General features: G+C 36.9%; 1 protein-coding gene across 8 annotated transcripts in view; it reads right to left on the bottom strand.

Moving 5' to 3' along the window:
- The window catches only part of ATF7IP (activating transcription factor 7 interacting protein), a 125,708-nt gene that overhangs the window by 6,473 nt on the left and 102,580 nt on the right, over positions 1-16,655 (bottom strand). For all 8 annotated transcript variants that reach the window (XM_032391817.1, XM_032391815.1, XM_032391816.1 and 5 more), the window contains exons 10-14: positions 8,683-8,747; positions 7,153-7,231; positions 6,236-6,391; positions 3,983-4,165; positions 1,779-1,891 (exon numbers count right to left, since the gene is read on the bottom strand). In XM_032391817.1, the coding sequence (XP_032247708.1) occupies positions 1,779-1,891; positions 3,983-4,165; positions 6,236-6,391; positions 7,153-7,231; positions 8,683-8,747 (596 nt within the window). The remainder of the gene's footprint in view (positions 1-1,778; positions 1,892-3,982; positions 4,166-6,235; positions 6,392-7,152; positions 7,232-8,682; positions 8,748-16,655) is intronic.

The following is a 16,655-nucleotide window of genomic DNA, read 5'->3' as shown; positions in this document are numbered from 1 at the left end:
CAAATAAAATAATACAACAGGGATCTGCTTCACAATAACCCCGTGTATACATGGATTGTCAAAATAAGTGGGTGGCATTATATATGAAAAAGATTAGCCATATGCTGATAAGTGATGAGTGATGGGTAAGTGGGAATCGTCATAGTATACTCTCTATTGATACATTTGCAAATTCTCATTTAAAAGCATTTTTTACATTAATTAAAATAAAATTTTAAAAAAAGTTCCTTCTGAAAAAAAAGTTCCTCCTGTAAGATACACAGTTTATTATAAGACAATACACATGGGCTCCTGTTTTTTTGAAAAAAGGCTCTCGATAGGTCATCAAATTTGTAAAACTATGGGGCGCCTGTGTGGCTCAGTTGGTTAAGCATCTGCCTTCGGCTCAGGTCATGATCCCAGGGTCCTGGGATCAAGCCCTGCATCAGGCTTCCTGCTCCGTGGGAAGCCTGCTTCTCCCTCTCCCACTCCCCCTGCTTGTGTTCCCTCTCTTGCTGTCTCTCTCTCTCTGTCAAATAAATAAAAAAATAATAAATCTTAAAAAAAAATTTAAAAAAATTTGTAAAACTATGGTATTAGAGATTTTCACTCTATATTTTTTGAAGGAATATGGAATGAAAGAAATTATTTGTACCTGCAAACAACAGTAATGGTATATTCACCACATATTCTAACAGGGCCAGATTTGAAACACTGCAAGTGCTGGGATCAGACAACCTGTGTTAAAATGGCTCTGACATTAGCTTGGGTAATGACACTGAGTAACCTGAGTAACCACTTAACATCTTTGTGACATGGTATCCTCTTCTATCAAAAGGAGAATAATAATCCTCATACGGTTGTGAGAATTAAATAAAATAATACATGTACTTAGTAGAGTGCCTGGTATATAGTTAGTGCTCCATTAACATTCATTTTTTCATTGTAGTGGAGTAAGAAAAATAACAGCTGTTAAGAGGATAGACTAGAAAGCTGGAATGCATGAATTTTTATGAGGTATGACCTTGGGCTGGTTACTCTCTGTATAAGCTGCCATATCTATAATAAAGAATAAAAAAGGAGAGCAGGACTCCTAAAGGATTCCTGAGGACCAAGTATATTTACAGTGCCTGGCACGTAGCAAGCACTCAAGAAATGCTAGTAATTATTATGCATACTTAAAAAAGGGACTCTTTGCTTGGTGAAAAGTGATATGAAATCTCAATCTCCTCCCTTCTCATAAAGCCAGCATTTCCATTTACATGGTATACCATACCAAATACTGTTATAATCATGTCACAGAAAAATGTGACATTGTTTTGCGGCCTAAAACTAAGACGACATCTTTGATCTTCTCTGTCATCTCTTAACAAATGAATTCCCAATACCATTGGATTATTAAAAACAATAAAGTGATGGCAATATACCAGTTAGAACTGCTATAAGATTTTGAGGAAAAGAATAAAGCTAGAACATGAATAACACTAATACTCAAAAATACTCTTTTAATGCAACCATGAGTTAAAAAATGGTCTATTTTACTTCACATGCCCCAGGTATGGACGCTTCTTGAACACTGTATACCACCACAAGCAAACTCAGTGATCCTTGATGGCTACCATCCCTAAGAACATTTGTTCATAATGTTAAGACCTATTTCTTAAATAAACTTCTGTTGGAAAAACAGAAGACCTGTCATCACCTCTTGATACAACTAGGTTGAAGGATAAATGCTAACTACAATAATATTTGACAGCTCTACAGTTGAAAAGTTTGGAAATCCAAACATCAACACTTACAGTATGCACTTGTGGTGGTCGGTGATGCACTGTGAGCTGAGGTCCTGTTGATCCCAGGGTTAGTCCATTGTTTACAACATACGTAGTTGCTTGAGGCACTCGAACTGTGACACCTACAAAAGAAAATTAAGGCATAAAACTAGAATTCTAGGGACACCTCAGGGGCACAGTCAGTTAAGTGTCTGACTCTTGATTTTGGCTCAGGTCACGGTCTCAGGGTAGTGAGATCAAGCCCTGCATCAGGCTCTGTGCTGAGCATGGAGCCTGCTTAAGTTTCTCTTTCTCCCTCTGCCCTTCCCCCCATCTCTCTCCCTCTCTAAAAAAACCCAAACAAACAAAAACCCTAGATTTCTAGTCTAAATTTGGTAGAACACAGATTAAACAAACACCTGAAGCCAGCAAAGTGATGTTTTTAAAATTTGGAAGGAAAAACATTTCTAACCTTGAAGTCTACACTCAACCAAATAATAAGCCTGAGGAGAAAGAAATTTTCCTGTATGAAAGCAACCAAAAAAAATCTATCTCTATAAACCCTTTCTCAAGTAGCCTTTGGAGGATATGTGCCACCAATTATGAGAGTGAAAATCAAGAAAGAGGAAAACATGAGATACAAGAAACAGTGGAGATCCAGCACATAAGAGAAATAAATGGAATCCCTACCAGGAGGACTATAAGCAAAAACCCTAGAACAGTAGAACACAGTGGTACACCACATGTAGAAGTCAAACAGGCCAGAATGGAGCAGTGTAACTCTAAAGGTAGACAAATTGAAGCTGTCCTCAAAAATATCTCTGCTTGGGGCACCCTGGGTGGCTCAGCCAGTTAAGCACCTGCCTTCAGCTCAGGTCATGATCCCAGTGTTCTGGGATCAAGCCCCACGTCAGGCTCCCTGCTCACTGGGGAGCCTGCTTCTCCCTCTCCTCTGCACTCGTGTTCTCTCTCTCGCTATCTCTGTCTCTCTCTCAAATAAATAAATAAAAATCTTAAAAAAAAAAAATCTCAGCTGTCTCATCTTTTCAACTAGAACAGAAATCTCAACTATAAGTTATCCTTGGTTCATGTTAATGAGGTTCCTCAGTTTCTCTCCATGCCGTGAACAGCTGAGGATACTCAATTCACTGAACAGAAAACTATTCTGACATATGTTAGGGTAACAGAAACAGACAATTTTAAGTCAACTACTGTCCGGACCATATTACTGCCATATATTCAGTTCCTGGCCCATACTATAGTTCTGCCAGGTACCCTGACTATAGTGGGCCCAGTTTCCCAGAACTCATTCATGACCCCACTGACTGATTTCCCAGGAAACGCTCTTGTAAACTTGAGAAAAACTGAAGCCAGATTGTGAACCAGAGACTCTGCTTAGTTTATTTTCTCCTCGAAATCATCACCTAATAATGGCAGTTTCTTTAAACAGCTAGATTTGCCCTTGCTATTAAATTTTGCAAAACTAAGTATTTTTGATGATATTTATTTGGTGGCAAAATCATACACAAAAGCAGAAAGTGAAGATGGTGGTTACCTCTGATGAAAAGGGAGAGGGATACAATGAAGGCATACAGTAGGCTTGTAGGATACTGATAAAGCTCTATTTCTTTGACTGGTGGAGATTTCATAGGTGGTTCATTTTGTTAGTTTCCTTTAAACTTCACATATACTTTTTATATAAACTTCTGTTTGTATGCTATATTTTACTACTAAATACAGTATATATATATATAATTCTATATATGTGTGTGTATATATGTGTGTGTGTGTGTGTGTGTAGGAACAATAGATTTCCTTTAACATATTCCTGTCTTCTATTTCTCAGCCATCTTCCACACCCTTAAGACTCTCTCTCATTGGAGGCTATCCTTAACCATCATTTCCATTATCTGGGATATGCCACAATTAATCATTCCCACTTTAATTAGGTAAGGTATCTCTTAAGAGAGTGCAGACCACTATCAAATAGAGCATTGTGCTAATACAGGCCATAAATAAAATTAAATTGAAGACAACACATGGAGCACAAATCATATGATACACATGTCCAATTTTTCTGGTTAACTCTCCTAAGGGAAGAAGAAAAATTATCAATAGTTTTAATATAATATTATAAGCAATTTTTTTGCTAAATCTAATGTCAATATAAGCCCACTAAATGCTGAAGGACTACATGTAACTTTGAGGCCATACACAAGAAAAGAGTCTCTTACTATTTTGGGGATTGACCTGCCGAACAGCAGGAGCCTGCATAACAGTTCCTCGCAGGGGAGCCTGAGCTGGTGGTGCTGGGAGAGTTGTATAAACCACCTGGTGGTTTGCAGGAGCTCTCGGTACAGGGAGTCTTGTGGTCACCTGAGTTACTGGACGATGTGTTACATTCACGGTGGTTGGAGCTAATGAAAAGCAGAAAAACATTAAAATGCAGTTAAGTAAACAGTTATTAATGGTGATTAATTTTGCACAAAATCTAACTATAATAAAGACAGAAATACAGACAACAGTCTCCTTTTGTAATCTTGAAAGAGAAAAGTGTTATGGCCAACCAAAATTAATAGTAACTATTATTACAATCCAAACTTCAGAAGGAAAGAGCACCTCAACCATGTCCAATGACCTCCCCACTCTTCAGTTTGACTTGATGATAAGCATGTAAAGATAAAGACTTGAGAGTATGATCTTAAGGGAATGACTTAAAAGAGCAAATTTTCACTCCTCAATGTTTAATTATTCTTAGCAGAGTGGGATTTGGGGCCCTGAAGGCCTTCTACTAATGGCATAAATCCAGGAGTAATTGTATTCCCACAGTTAAAGAAATTATCCTTAATTTTCTATCTGGCTGGCTATTGTAACAGACGTTTTCTTTAGGTGAACCAAACCATCTCTTAATTCAAAACAATAAAACATCAATTAAAATACAGAATTCTTCCTTCTCTACTCCAGCATTCCTCCTAATTTATGTTCCAGAGAACATTCATGCCTTGAGTGATGTTAACATATATTTATCAAAAAAGTCCTAACTGTTCACTGGCAGTGTAGAACTATAATAATTATTTTAGGAGTTAATAACTCTCTGAATTATCATCACATTTTACAAATAACCACATATTAACTATATAATAAAAGATAATAATAAATCTACTTTCATATGGAAAATGGGTTCCATAATAAAACAAATTTGGAGGTAAACACTGGATATGAGACATCTGATAAAAAGGTTTCTTTACTAATGACTTATTTACTAACGTCTTTACTTAACTTAGTCTTTACATATCTGAACTTTCAATATGAGAAAGGGGAAGAAAGTACACAAGGAGGAATACTTACCTCTTTATCTCTTTATTACCCATTTTATTATCTATTATGCACATGGTTTGCATAATGATATCTCCTTCTAAATTATATAAATTGGTGACTTAAACTTTGATTTCACTGGATACAATTCCATGTGAATTCAATGTTTTCCTTAATGAGAAAAGTCCATATATAATTTTGCAGATAAATCTCTAGTGATGAGCTATTTTATTAAAAAAAAAAAAAAGACAGGGGCACCAGGGTGACTCAGTCAGTTAAGTGACTGCCTTCAGTTCATCTCATGATCCTAGGGTCCTAGGATCAAGCCCCACACAGGCTCCCTGCTCAGCAGGGGGCCTGCTTCTCACTCTCCCTCTGCTGCTTCCCCTGCCTGTACTCTCCTGCTCTGTCAAATAAATAAATAAAATGCTTAAAAAAAAAAAAGACAAACTGCCTTAGGGCTCCTGGGTGGCTCAGTCAGTTGAGCGTCTGACTCTTGATTTCGGCTCAGGTCATGATCTCAGGGTTGCGAGATTGAGCCCCATGTCGGGCTCCACATTCCACAGTCTGCTTGAGATTCTATCCCCCTCCCTCTACACTCTTCCCCCAACTTGCATGCTCTCTCTCTAATACATAAATAAATAAAATCTTAAAAAAAAAAAAAAAGACAAACCCTCTTGGTTGGCTTCCCCATAGTTTAGGAGATCTAGGCTACATCTTGAAAATATAGGATTTATAACTTCTTGAGAGGCAGTGTGTAAAACATTAGTATATATCTCCAAATGGTAGTGTTAGCCCAGTTAAAACTAGTTCACATTAAGAATCATTTAAAATTTTTTTCTTCATCAGTCAATTATTACTTTGTGGTCATAATCAGAATGAATCATTATAGCCATCCCCTCAAAAGAAACTATATTCATTTCTGCTGCTTATAGTGGCAGATGACAAAAACATACGTAATTTTTCTTCCTTATAACCACTCTGTATCAGTCAGTGGTGCTACTTAAGATGGTCAGCAAATCTAAGTTACACTACATTCAAAAAGATGCCCTGTCCTCAAAATAACATAGAATTACCCTTAATTTTCTATCTAATCTTTCCACTTACTTCCATAGTCATATTTCACTGTAAGCAAAACTAAAAGCTTCAACTCAATGATTCAGCAAGTTTACCTGTAGGTAGTAAATGTATGGTTGTCTGAGATGGTCCACTTGTTGGCACCCCAGATGGCTGAAGAGGTGGTGCAGGCTGGATGGGTTGCAATGGTCGAGACACAGGCTGAGAAGAACCCATGGTTGACACAGGAGTATGGTTTAGCTTTTTAGGGTCTATTAATTAAAAGTGAGACATGGTGACTATTGATAGACAAAAATTAGAAATACAGGTTTTTCTTTTATTTGTGAATTTTACATTTGCTTGCCACTCAGTCACATTTACCACTAAGAGAACAGTTTATTTCTATTTTAATTATGTGCACATTTACCAGGTTAAAACATCACATCATGGCCTTAAATAATTCACTGTTGATTTTACCACATACTCTAATTCACATTTATAGAAATATAGTTGTACATTGTTTTTCATGAAAGAATCCTATTACTGAACTCAATACAATATCCTGTCAATCAGAATAATTTCATTTCCTATATTCATACACATCTATGCATCTATTATCTATAGCAAGGACATTCCCCTAAGCAAACACCTACAAATTTATGAGTTTTTTTTTATCAGTGATCTTGAACTCCAATTACTATACTGCTGTTTAGGTTCTTTTGTTTGATAATATAGACGGTTGCTGATTTACACTATCCAGTCATTAAAATAAGATATACATAGAGTGTCTAATCTCAAAAAAGGTATATGACAGCCTATGGAATAAATGTTTGCATCTCAGACGAAGCCCTTAAAAACAGTTAACCACTATATGGCATAATATAAAAACTCTTATTCTAAAATAGATAAAATAGATACAAATACATCAAGCATAATGTTGTAGAGATCTGTTTTCACTGATTACTACACTGGATTAAAAGGAAAAAATGTTATCAACACATTCCTTGGTACTGGTACAAGTACTTATAAGTACCTTGTGAACCTCCACTCTCTTCATCATCCATTGTGAGATCAATGACACCACCTGAATCACTGCCTGTGGCTTTTCCACTCTGAAAAACAAAACTGCATTTTGCAAAGGAAACTCTGGCAGACATAAAGGAAAAATGAAATAATACTAAGGGGCAACAAGGATAATGAGTAGGCTGTGTTCATCTGGACCACTAAATGGCATTCCTTGAAAAAACAGAGTTTGTCAGACAAATGACCCCGAATACTCATGAGCTATACATCTGTCATACAGAAAATAATTCTGAAAGACTTTCACAAGAATTTCTAAAAGTTTTTTTTTTAATTTGTCCATTGCATAGGGCTATTAAAGTGATTAGGTGCTTGATTCAACACAAACACCATTTTCCAGCATTTAAAATGTTGACCAATACTACATTAAATTATCACTATTAATTCACCAAAACACCAAAGGCAACTTCAAAGCTAGAATTAAGTTATAGAAAATAATCTATGTTTTTCCCCCTAAAAAAAAAGGTATGCTATGATAAGATATGGTGTGCTACACTATTAACTGACATCCAACCTGACCTAAGTCAACCCATTGTCCCAAATCATTAGAAATGTAATTTTAAAAAAAATTTTAACTACATAATAGCAACAACAGTACAATACAGACCTAAAGAACCAGTATCTTTAAGTCAAAAAGACTGAGGGCATCTTTTAGTTCCAGCTCATATTAGCAATGTGAATTTATGTTAAAAGATAAGATCCTCAATTTCCAAACTCCGGATATGGGGTCTATAATGAGGATCAAACCAAATATGCAGACAAAGAGCTTAACACCAGGCATAACATGTGTTGTGTAATAAATACTAATCATAATTACTTTATATTATACTGAGATCAGCTCCAAATGATTAAGGTTTTCAATTGCAAAATTCAGACTTTACATAATTAAAGAAAGTAATTCCTTGACATTGAAAAATTCAGGCCCAATCCAAAAATAATGATGTAATTCTAAATCTTACAATTATAAATCTTTCTATGATGACGACTTAATAGAAAATGATTTGTTAACTAACACAACAATCTAAAATCCAAAACTAAAAGTTCTTAACAAATTCTTAAAAAATGTAACAGAATCTACTTGCTGCAATGTATTTATAAGGTCCAATTTTCAAAATTTACTTAATTTTAAATTTATCAAAAATTATTACACAAACATGCAAAAGCCCAGTAAAGTAGAACCCAACTAAGGACAAAAGACAGTCAAAAGAAAATGACTCCAAGTGGAACCAGATGCTGAATTCAGCAAAGACTTCAAAGCATCTTTTAAGTATATATTCAAAGAAATAAAGGAAAATATAATATTAATGAATGTACAAGAAATCTCAAAAGTAGAAACTGGAAAACAAAAATAGAAATTCCAGGTCTGAAAAGTATGATTACTAAATTAGAATAATTTTCATTGTATTAAAGATTATTGGATGGAAATCCATTATCGTGTGGACTGTATTTAGAATTTTACTTTGAAACAGTGAAGAAATCTTACCTGTGATGTGCTATCAGCTGCTTTCTTATTAACAGAAGCATCTATTGTTTTGTTTGTCTGGTTTTCTGAGGAGTCAAAAAAAAAGAGGCCATTTTTAAAAACACCCACACAATGTGAAAGGTTTGGTTATCTTATATACAACAATTAATGTAATTATTTCCAATTTTTTTTTCCTCTTAACATGTCACATATGTAAATGAACTCTCTCATAGACCATTCTACAGTAACTTTCAGAAGCGCAAATTCACAATAGAGAGAAAAAAATTTCATATACTCTCATTGTCCAGAATATTTAACTCTATCCTAAGAAATATCTTCAGAGAAGTAATTTAGGATGTGCATAACTTAAATGTCCTAACATAAGTAAATGGTTAAAACACAATTGTTTCATACTATATGCCTTTGGAGAAAAAGATGAAATGACATGGCAAAAATATAATAAATTCATTAGCAAATTACACAGTGATCTGAGAAAATATATATGCATAATCTCAGTAGTTTAATCACAGATGATATTTTAATGTATTTTTCAATTCATTTGTATTGAGTTTGTGATAAACACGCATACACACACACACGAAAGTTACTTTCAGAACAGCAAAGAAATCAGGTATGTTTTTCTGCCTCAACTTCTAAAGAGAAGGTATTAAATTTTGTCAAATGTCTTTAGCATCTACTGAGGTGATTATGTAACTTTTTCTCTTTGGTAATGTGGTGAATTTCCAATGTTGAAACATCCTATCCTTGCTTCCTGTAGATAATAACATTCGTGGTCAAAATATGGCATTTCTTTCATTTCAAATCTTTAGTAGAACACATAGAGAGTAAATCATTCATGCTAAAAAAAAAGAAACAGAGGTAGAACTATGTATTTCATTATATATAAAACACACACATACACACAATCGCCTGTACATCAAAATAAACACAGATAAACATCTACCTATTAAAAAGTTTTTCCAGGCTAGAGAAGTAACAAGGAGACCCTTGTAATCTCTACCTTTCTGAATTATCTTAGTTTTCTTGTAGGAAGAATATATTAATATATTCTTTACTTTTAAAAAATATCTTAAAATTACTTCATTTATAACGAATCAACATCGTTCCAGACGGTGAAACTCCTGAAATAGTAGTTAATAAAAAACAAATTCCGGGGAGGAGCATGATGGTGGAAGAGTAGGAGACCTAAATTTAGTCTGGTCCCAGGAATTCAGCTGGATAGTTATCAAACCATTCAGAACATCTACAAACTCAACAGGAGATCAAAGAAAAGAATAGTAGCAATTCTATGAACAGAAAAGCAACCACTTTCTGGAAGATAGGACGTGCGGAGAAGTATATCTGAGGTGATATTTGGGAAGACAGACCGCGGGGGGACGGGGCCTCTGTCAGCCAGCTACGGGCAAGCGATAGAGCAGTGGAGCACAAGATTGGAACATTTAAAAGTCTGCTCTGCGGATGAACGTAGCTCCGTGGCTAAGCGGGGGGGTGGTGGAACCCTCGGTGGGACAGTGTGGTCTCAGGACTCTCGGGGTCACAGAAAGTCTGGGGGTGCCTGAGTGCGGCAGAGCTCCCAGATATCGGAGTGGGGAAGCCGGCTGCAGAGATGGAGCCGAGGCACGGGCTCTCAGCTCGGGGTTGCCATAAACCGTGATCCACGGCACAGTTGGGCCACTGCGCTTCCAGCAGGGACCCAACAAGCGGCAGATGCAGGGAGACTCTCCTTCTTCCCCAGGGAGGAGCGGCGTGGGAGTGCACCGCAGGGATCTGCTGGGTTTGGAGACTCCACACAAGGTCGTGTGCCAGAGATAGAAATGCTCAGTCACAGGCCTGGTGAGCACGGAGTGAGGCTGGAGATGGGTGATAAAGAAGTGACTGACTGCTTTTCTCTTGAGGGCTCACTGAGGAGTGGGGCCCCAAGCTCTCGGCTCCTCCAGGACCAGAGATTGGGAGGCCGCCATTTTCACTCTTGTCCAAAAGCTGTATGGAAACCTTTCAGGGAACAAAAGCTACCGAGAGCAAACCCGAGCAGATTACATAGCCTGGCTCCTGGCAACGGCAGTGCAATTCTGCATCAGGCAAAGACATTTGATACTCATTGCAACAGGCCCCTCGATGAGAAGATCAGCAAGACCATACAGCCAAGACAAAGTTTACTGATCAATGAGGATGGCAAAACCCCAGCACGAGGGTAATACAGCACATAGAATTCATGGATTTTTTCCCCATGATTCCTTAGTCTTTCAAAGATAATTTTTAAAACTTTATTATTTTCCTTTTCTATTTTTTATACTTGACTTTTTCTTCTTTCCTTTTTCAATGAACATCTTATCAATTCCTTTTTAAAAATCTTCAATTTTCATTTTTACAATCATATTCTATCACTTCATTGTATTTAACCTTATTTTTTGTATATATATGTTTTCCTTTCTTTAAAATTTTGTGATAGTTTCTTCTAACAGACCAAAATATATCCTAAATCTAGTGTATGACGTTGTCCTACTCTCCCACCTGATCACGTTCTCTATTTTTAAATTTTTTTTTCTTTTATCAACCAACTTACCAATTCCTTTTTTAAAATATTATTTAATTATCTTTTTCTTCCACAAAGATTTTATTTATTTGACAGAGAGAGACAAAGCTAGAGAAGGAACACAAGCAGGGGGACTGGGAGAGGGAGAAGCAGGCTTCACGCTGAGCAGGGAGCCCAATGCGGGGCTCGATCCCAGGAACTTAGGATCATGACATGAGCCAAAGACAGACGCCTAACGACTGAGCCACACAGGCGCCCCATAAAATCTTTTTAAATTTTCATCTTTACAGTCATATTCCATCCCTTCATCGTATGGACTCTTATTTTTCTATATATATATGTTTTTCTTTCTTTAAAATTTTGGGAGGCAATTTCTTCTAACAGACCAAAATACACCCAAAATCTAGTGTATGGCTCTGTTCTATTCACTGGCCTGATCATACTCCTTTTTTTTTCCCCATTCTTTTCCCCCCCATTTCAGGTCTCTTCTGATTTGTTTAGTGTATATTTTTCTGGGGTCGTTGTTACCCTTTTAGCATTTTGTTCTCTCATTCATCTATTCTCCTCTGGACAAAATGACAAGAAGGAAAAAAATCACCTCAAAAAAAAAAGGACAGGAGGCAGCACCAACAGCCAGGGACCTAATCAATACAGAAATTAGTAAGATATCGGAACTAGAGTTCAGAATGACAATTATAAAGATACTAGCTGGGCGTGAAAAAAAGCATAGAAGATACTAGAGAATCCCTTTCTGGAGAAATAAAAGAACTAAAATCTAACCAAGTCAAAATCAAAAAGGCTATTAATGAGGTGCAATCAAAAATGGAGGCTGTAACTGCTAGGATAAATGAGGCAGAAGAGAGAAAGAGTGATACAGAAGACCAAATGATGGAGAATAAAGAAGCTAAAAAAGAGAGATAAACAACTATGGGATCACGAGGGAAGAATTCGAGAGATAAGTGAAACCATAAAGTGAAACAACATTAGAATAACTGGGATCCCAGAAGAAGAAGAAAGAGAGGGGCAGAAGGTATATTGGAGCAAATTATAGCAGAGAACTTCCCTAATTTGGGGAAGGAAACAGGCATCAAAATCCAAGAGGCACAGAGAACCCCCCTCAAAGCAATAAAAATAGGTCAACACCACGACATCTAATAGTAAAACTCACAAGTCTCAGAGACTTGTGAAAATCCTGAAAGCAGCTCGGGACAAGAGGTCTGTAACCTACAATTGTAGAAACATTAGATTGGCAGCAGACCTATCTATCCACAGAGACCTGGCAGGCCAGAAAGGACTGGCATGATATATTCAGAGCACTAAACGAGAAAAATACGCAGCCAAGAATACTATATCCAGCTAGGCTGTCATTGAAAATAGAAGGGGAGATAAAAAGCTTCCAGGACAAACAAAAACTAAAAGAATTTGCAAACACCAAACCAGCCCTACAAGAAATATTGAATGGGGTCCTCTAAGCAGAGAGCCTAAAAGTAACATAGACCAGAAAGGAACACAGACAATATACAGTAACAGTCACCTTACAGGCAATACAATGGCACTAAATTCATATCTTCCAATAGTTACCCTGAATGTAAATGGGCTAAATGCCCCAATCAAAAGACACAGGCTATCAGATTGGATAAAAAAACAAGACCCATCGATATGCTGTCTGAAAGACTCATTTTAGACCCAAAGACACCTCCAGATTTAAAATGAGGGGGTGGAAAACTATTTATCATGCTAATGGACATCAAAAGAAAGCTGGGATGGCAATCCTTATATCAGACAAATTACATTTTAAACCAAAGACTATAATAAGAAATGAGGAAGGACACTACATCATACTTAAAGGGTCTATCCAACAAGAAGATCTAACAATTGTAAATATTTATGCCCCTAACATGGGAGCAGCCAATTATATAAGCCAATTAATAATAAAATCAAAGAAACACATTGACAATAATACAATAACAGTAGGGGACTTTAATACCCACCCCTCACTGAAATGAAGAGATCATCTAAGCAAAAGATGAACAAGAAAATTAAGGCATTAAATGACACACTGGACCAGATGGACTTCACGGATATATTCAGAACATTCCATCCCAAAGCAACAGAATACACATTCTTCTCTAGTGCACATGGGACATTCTCCAGAATAGATCACACCCTGGGTCACAAATCAGGTCTCAACTGGTACCAAAAATTGGAATCACTCCCTACATATTTGCGGACCACAATGCTTTGATACTAGGACTCAATCACAAGAGGAAAGTTGGAAAGAACTCAAATACATGAAGGCTAAAGAGCATCCTACTAAAGAATGAATGGGTCAACCAGGAAATTAAAGAAGACATTAAAAAAATTCATGGAAACAAATGAAAATGAAAACACAATTGTTCAAAATCTTTGGGATGCACCAAAGGCAGTCCTAAGAGGAAAGTATATAGCAATACAAGCCTTTCTCAAGAAACAAGAAAGGTCTCAAATACACAACCTAACCCCACACCTAAAGAAGCTGGAGAAAGAACAGCAAATAAAGCCTAAACCCAGCAGGAGAAGAGAAGTCATAAAGATCAGAGCAGAAATCAATGAAATAGAAACCAAAAGAACAGTAGAACAGATCAATGAAACTAGGAGCTGTTTCTTTGAAAGAATAAGATTGGTAAACCCCTGGCCAGACTTATCAAAAAGAAAAGAAGACTCAAATAAATAAAATCATGAATGAAAGAGGAGAGATCATAACCAACACCAAAAAAATACAATTATAAGAACATATTATGAGCAACTATGTGCCAGCAAATTAGATAATCTGGAAGAAATGGATGCATTCCTAGAGACGTATAAACTACCAAAACTGAACCAGGAAGAAATAGAAAACCTGAACAGACCCATAATCAGTAAGGAAATTGAAGCAGTAATCAAAAATCTCCCAACAAACAAGAGCCCAGGGCCAGATGGCTTCCCAGGGGAATTCTACCAAACATTTAAAGAAGAATTAATACCTATTCCTCTGAAACTGTTCCAGAAAATAGAAATGGAAAGAAAACTTCCAAACTCATTTTATGAGACCAGCATTACCTTGATCTCAAAACCAGACAAAGACCCCATCAAAATAGAGAACTAGAGACCAATATCCCTGATGAACATGGATGTCAAAATTCTCACCAAAATACTACCCAACAGGACCCAACAGTACATTAAAAGGATTATTCACCATGACCAAGTGGGATTTATTCCTGGGCTGCAAAGTTGGTTCAACATCCACAAATCAATCAATGTAGTACAATACATTAATAAAAGAAAAAACAAGAACTATATGATCCTCTCAATAGATGCAGAAAAAGCATTTGACAAAGTACAGCATCCTTTTTTGATTAAAACTCTTCAGAGTGTAGGGACAGAGGGTACATACCTCAATATCATAAAACCCATCTATGAAAAACCCACAGCGAACATCCTCAATGGGGAAAAACTGAGAGCTTTCCCCCTAAGTCAGGAACACGGCAGAGATGTCCACTATCACCACTGCTATTCAACATACTACTAGAAGTCCTAGCCTCAGCAATCAGACAACAAAAAGAAATAAAAGGCATCAGAATTGGAAAAGAAGTCAAACTCTCACTCTTTGCAGATGACATGCTACTTTATGTGGAAAACCCAAAAGACTCCACCCCAAAACTGCTAGAACTCATACAGGAATTCAGTCAAGTGGCAGGATATAAAATCAATGCACAGAAATGAGTTGCATTTCTATACACCAAAAACAAAATGGAAGAAAGGGAAATTAAGGAGTCGATCCCATTTACAATTGCATCCAAAACCATAAGATACCTAGGAATAAATCTAACCAAAGAGGCAAAAGATCTGTATTCAGAAAACTATACACTACTCATGAAAGAAATTGAGGAAGGCATAAAGAAATGGAAAAATGTTCCATGCTCATGGATTGGAAGAACAAATATTGTGAAAATGTCTATGCTACCCGGAGCAATCTACACATTCAATGTTATCCCTATCAAAATACCATCAACTTTTTTCAAAGAAATGGAACAAATAGTCCTAAAATTTGTATGGAATCAGAAAAGACCCTGAATAGCCAGTGGAATGTTGAAAAAGAACAGCAAAGCTGGTGGCATCACAATTCCGGACATCAAGCTCTATTACAAAGCTGTAATCCTCAAGACAGTACGGTACTGGCACAAAAACAGACACAAAGATCAATGGAACAGAATAGAGAGCCCAGAAATAGACCCTCAACTCTATGGTCAACTAATCTTCTTCGACAAAGCAGGAAACAATGTCCAACGGAAAAAAGACAGTCTCTTCAACAAATAGTGTTGGGAAAATTTGGACAGCCACATGCAGAAGAATGAAACTGGACCGTTTCCTTACACCACACACAAAAATAGACTCAAAATGGATGAAAGACCTAAATGTGAGACAGGAATCCAACAAAATCCTTGAGGAGAACACAGGCAGCAACCTCTTCGACCTCAGAGACAGCAACTTCTTCCTAGAAACATTGCCAAAGGCAAGGGAAGCAAGGGCAAAAATGAACTACTGGGACTTCATCAAGATAAAAAGCTTTTGCATAGCAAAAGAAACAATCAACAAAACCAAAAGACAACTGACAGAATGGAAGAAGATATTTGCAAATGACATATCAAATAAAGGGCTAGTATTCAAAATCTATAAAGAACTTATCAAATTCAACACCCAAAGAACAAATAATCCAGTCAAGAAATAGGCAGAAGACATGAACAGACATTTCTGCAAAGATGACATACAAATGGCCAACAGACACATGAAGAAGTGCTCAGCATCACTCGGCATCAGGGAAATCCAAATCAAAAACTCAATGAGATACCACCTCACACCAGTCAGAATGGCTAAAATTCCCAAGTCAGGAAACGACAGATGTTGGCGAGGATGTGGAGAAAGGTGAGATACCACCTCACACCAGTCAGAATGGCTAAAATTATCAAGTCAGGAAATGACAGATGTTGGCAAGGATGTGGAAAAAGGGGAACCTACCTACACTGTTGGTGGGAATGCAAGCTGGTGCAGCCACTCTGGAAAACAGTATGGAGGTTCCTCAAAAAGTGGAAAATAGAACTACCCTATACGACCCAGCAGTTGCACTACTGGGTATTTACCCCAAAGATACAAATGTAGTGATCCAAAGGGGCACCTGCACCCCAATGTTTATAGCAGCAATGTCCACAATAGCCAAACTATGAAAAGAGCCTAGATGTCCATCAACAGACAAATGGGTAAAGATGATGTGGGGTGTGTGTGTGTGTGTGTGTGTGTGTGTGTGTGTGTGTGTGTGTGTAATGGAATATTATGCAGCCATCAAAAAATAAAATCTTGCCATTTGCAAGGATGTGGATGGAGCTAGAGGGTATTATGCTAAGCGAAATAAGTCAGAGAAAGATAA

Source organism: Phoca vitulina, unplaced genomic scaffold (assembly GCF_004348235.1).
Source record: "Phoca vitulina isolate PV1807 unplaced genomic scaffold, GSC_HSeal_1.0 scaffold64, whole genome shotgun sequence".
Taxonomy (NCBI): Eukaryota; Metazoa; Chordata; class Mammalia; order Carnivora; family Phocidae; genus Phoca; species Phoca vitulina.
Note: the sequence above shows the minus strand (reverse complement) of the source record. Positions and strands in the feature narration are given on the sequence as shown.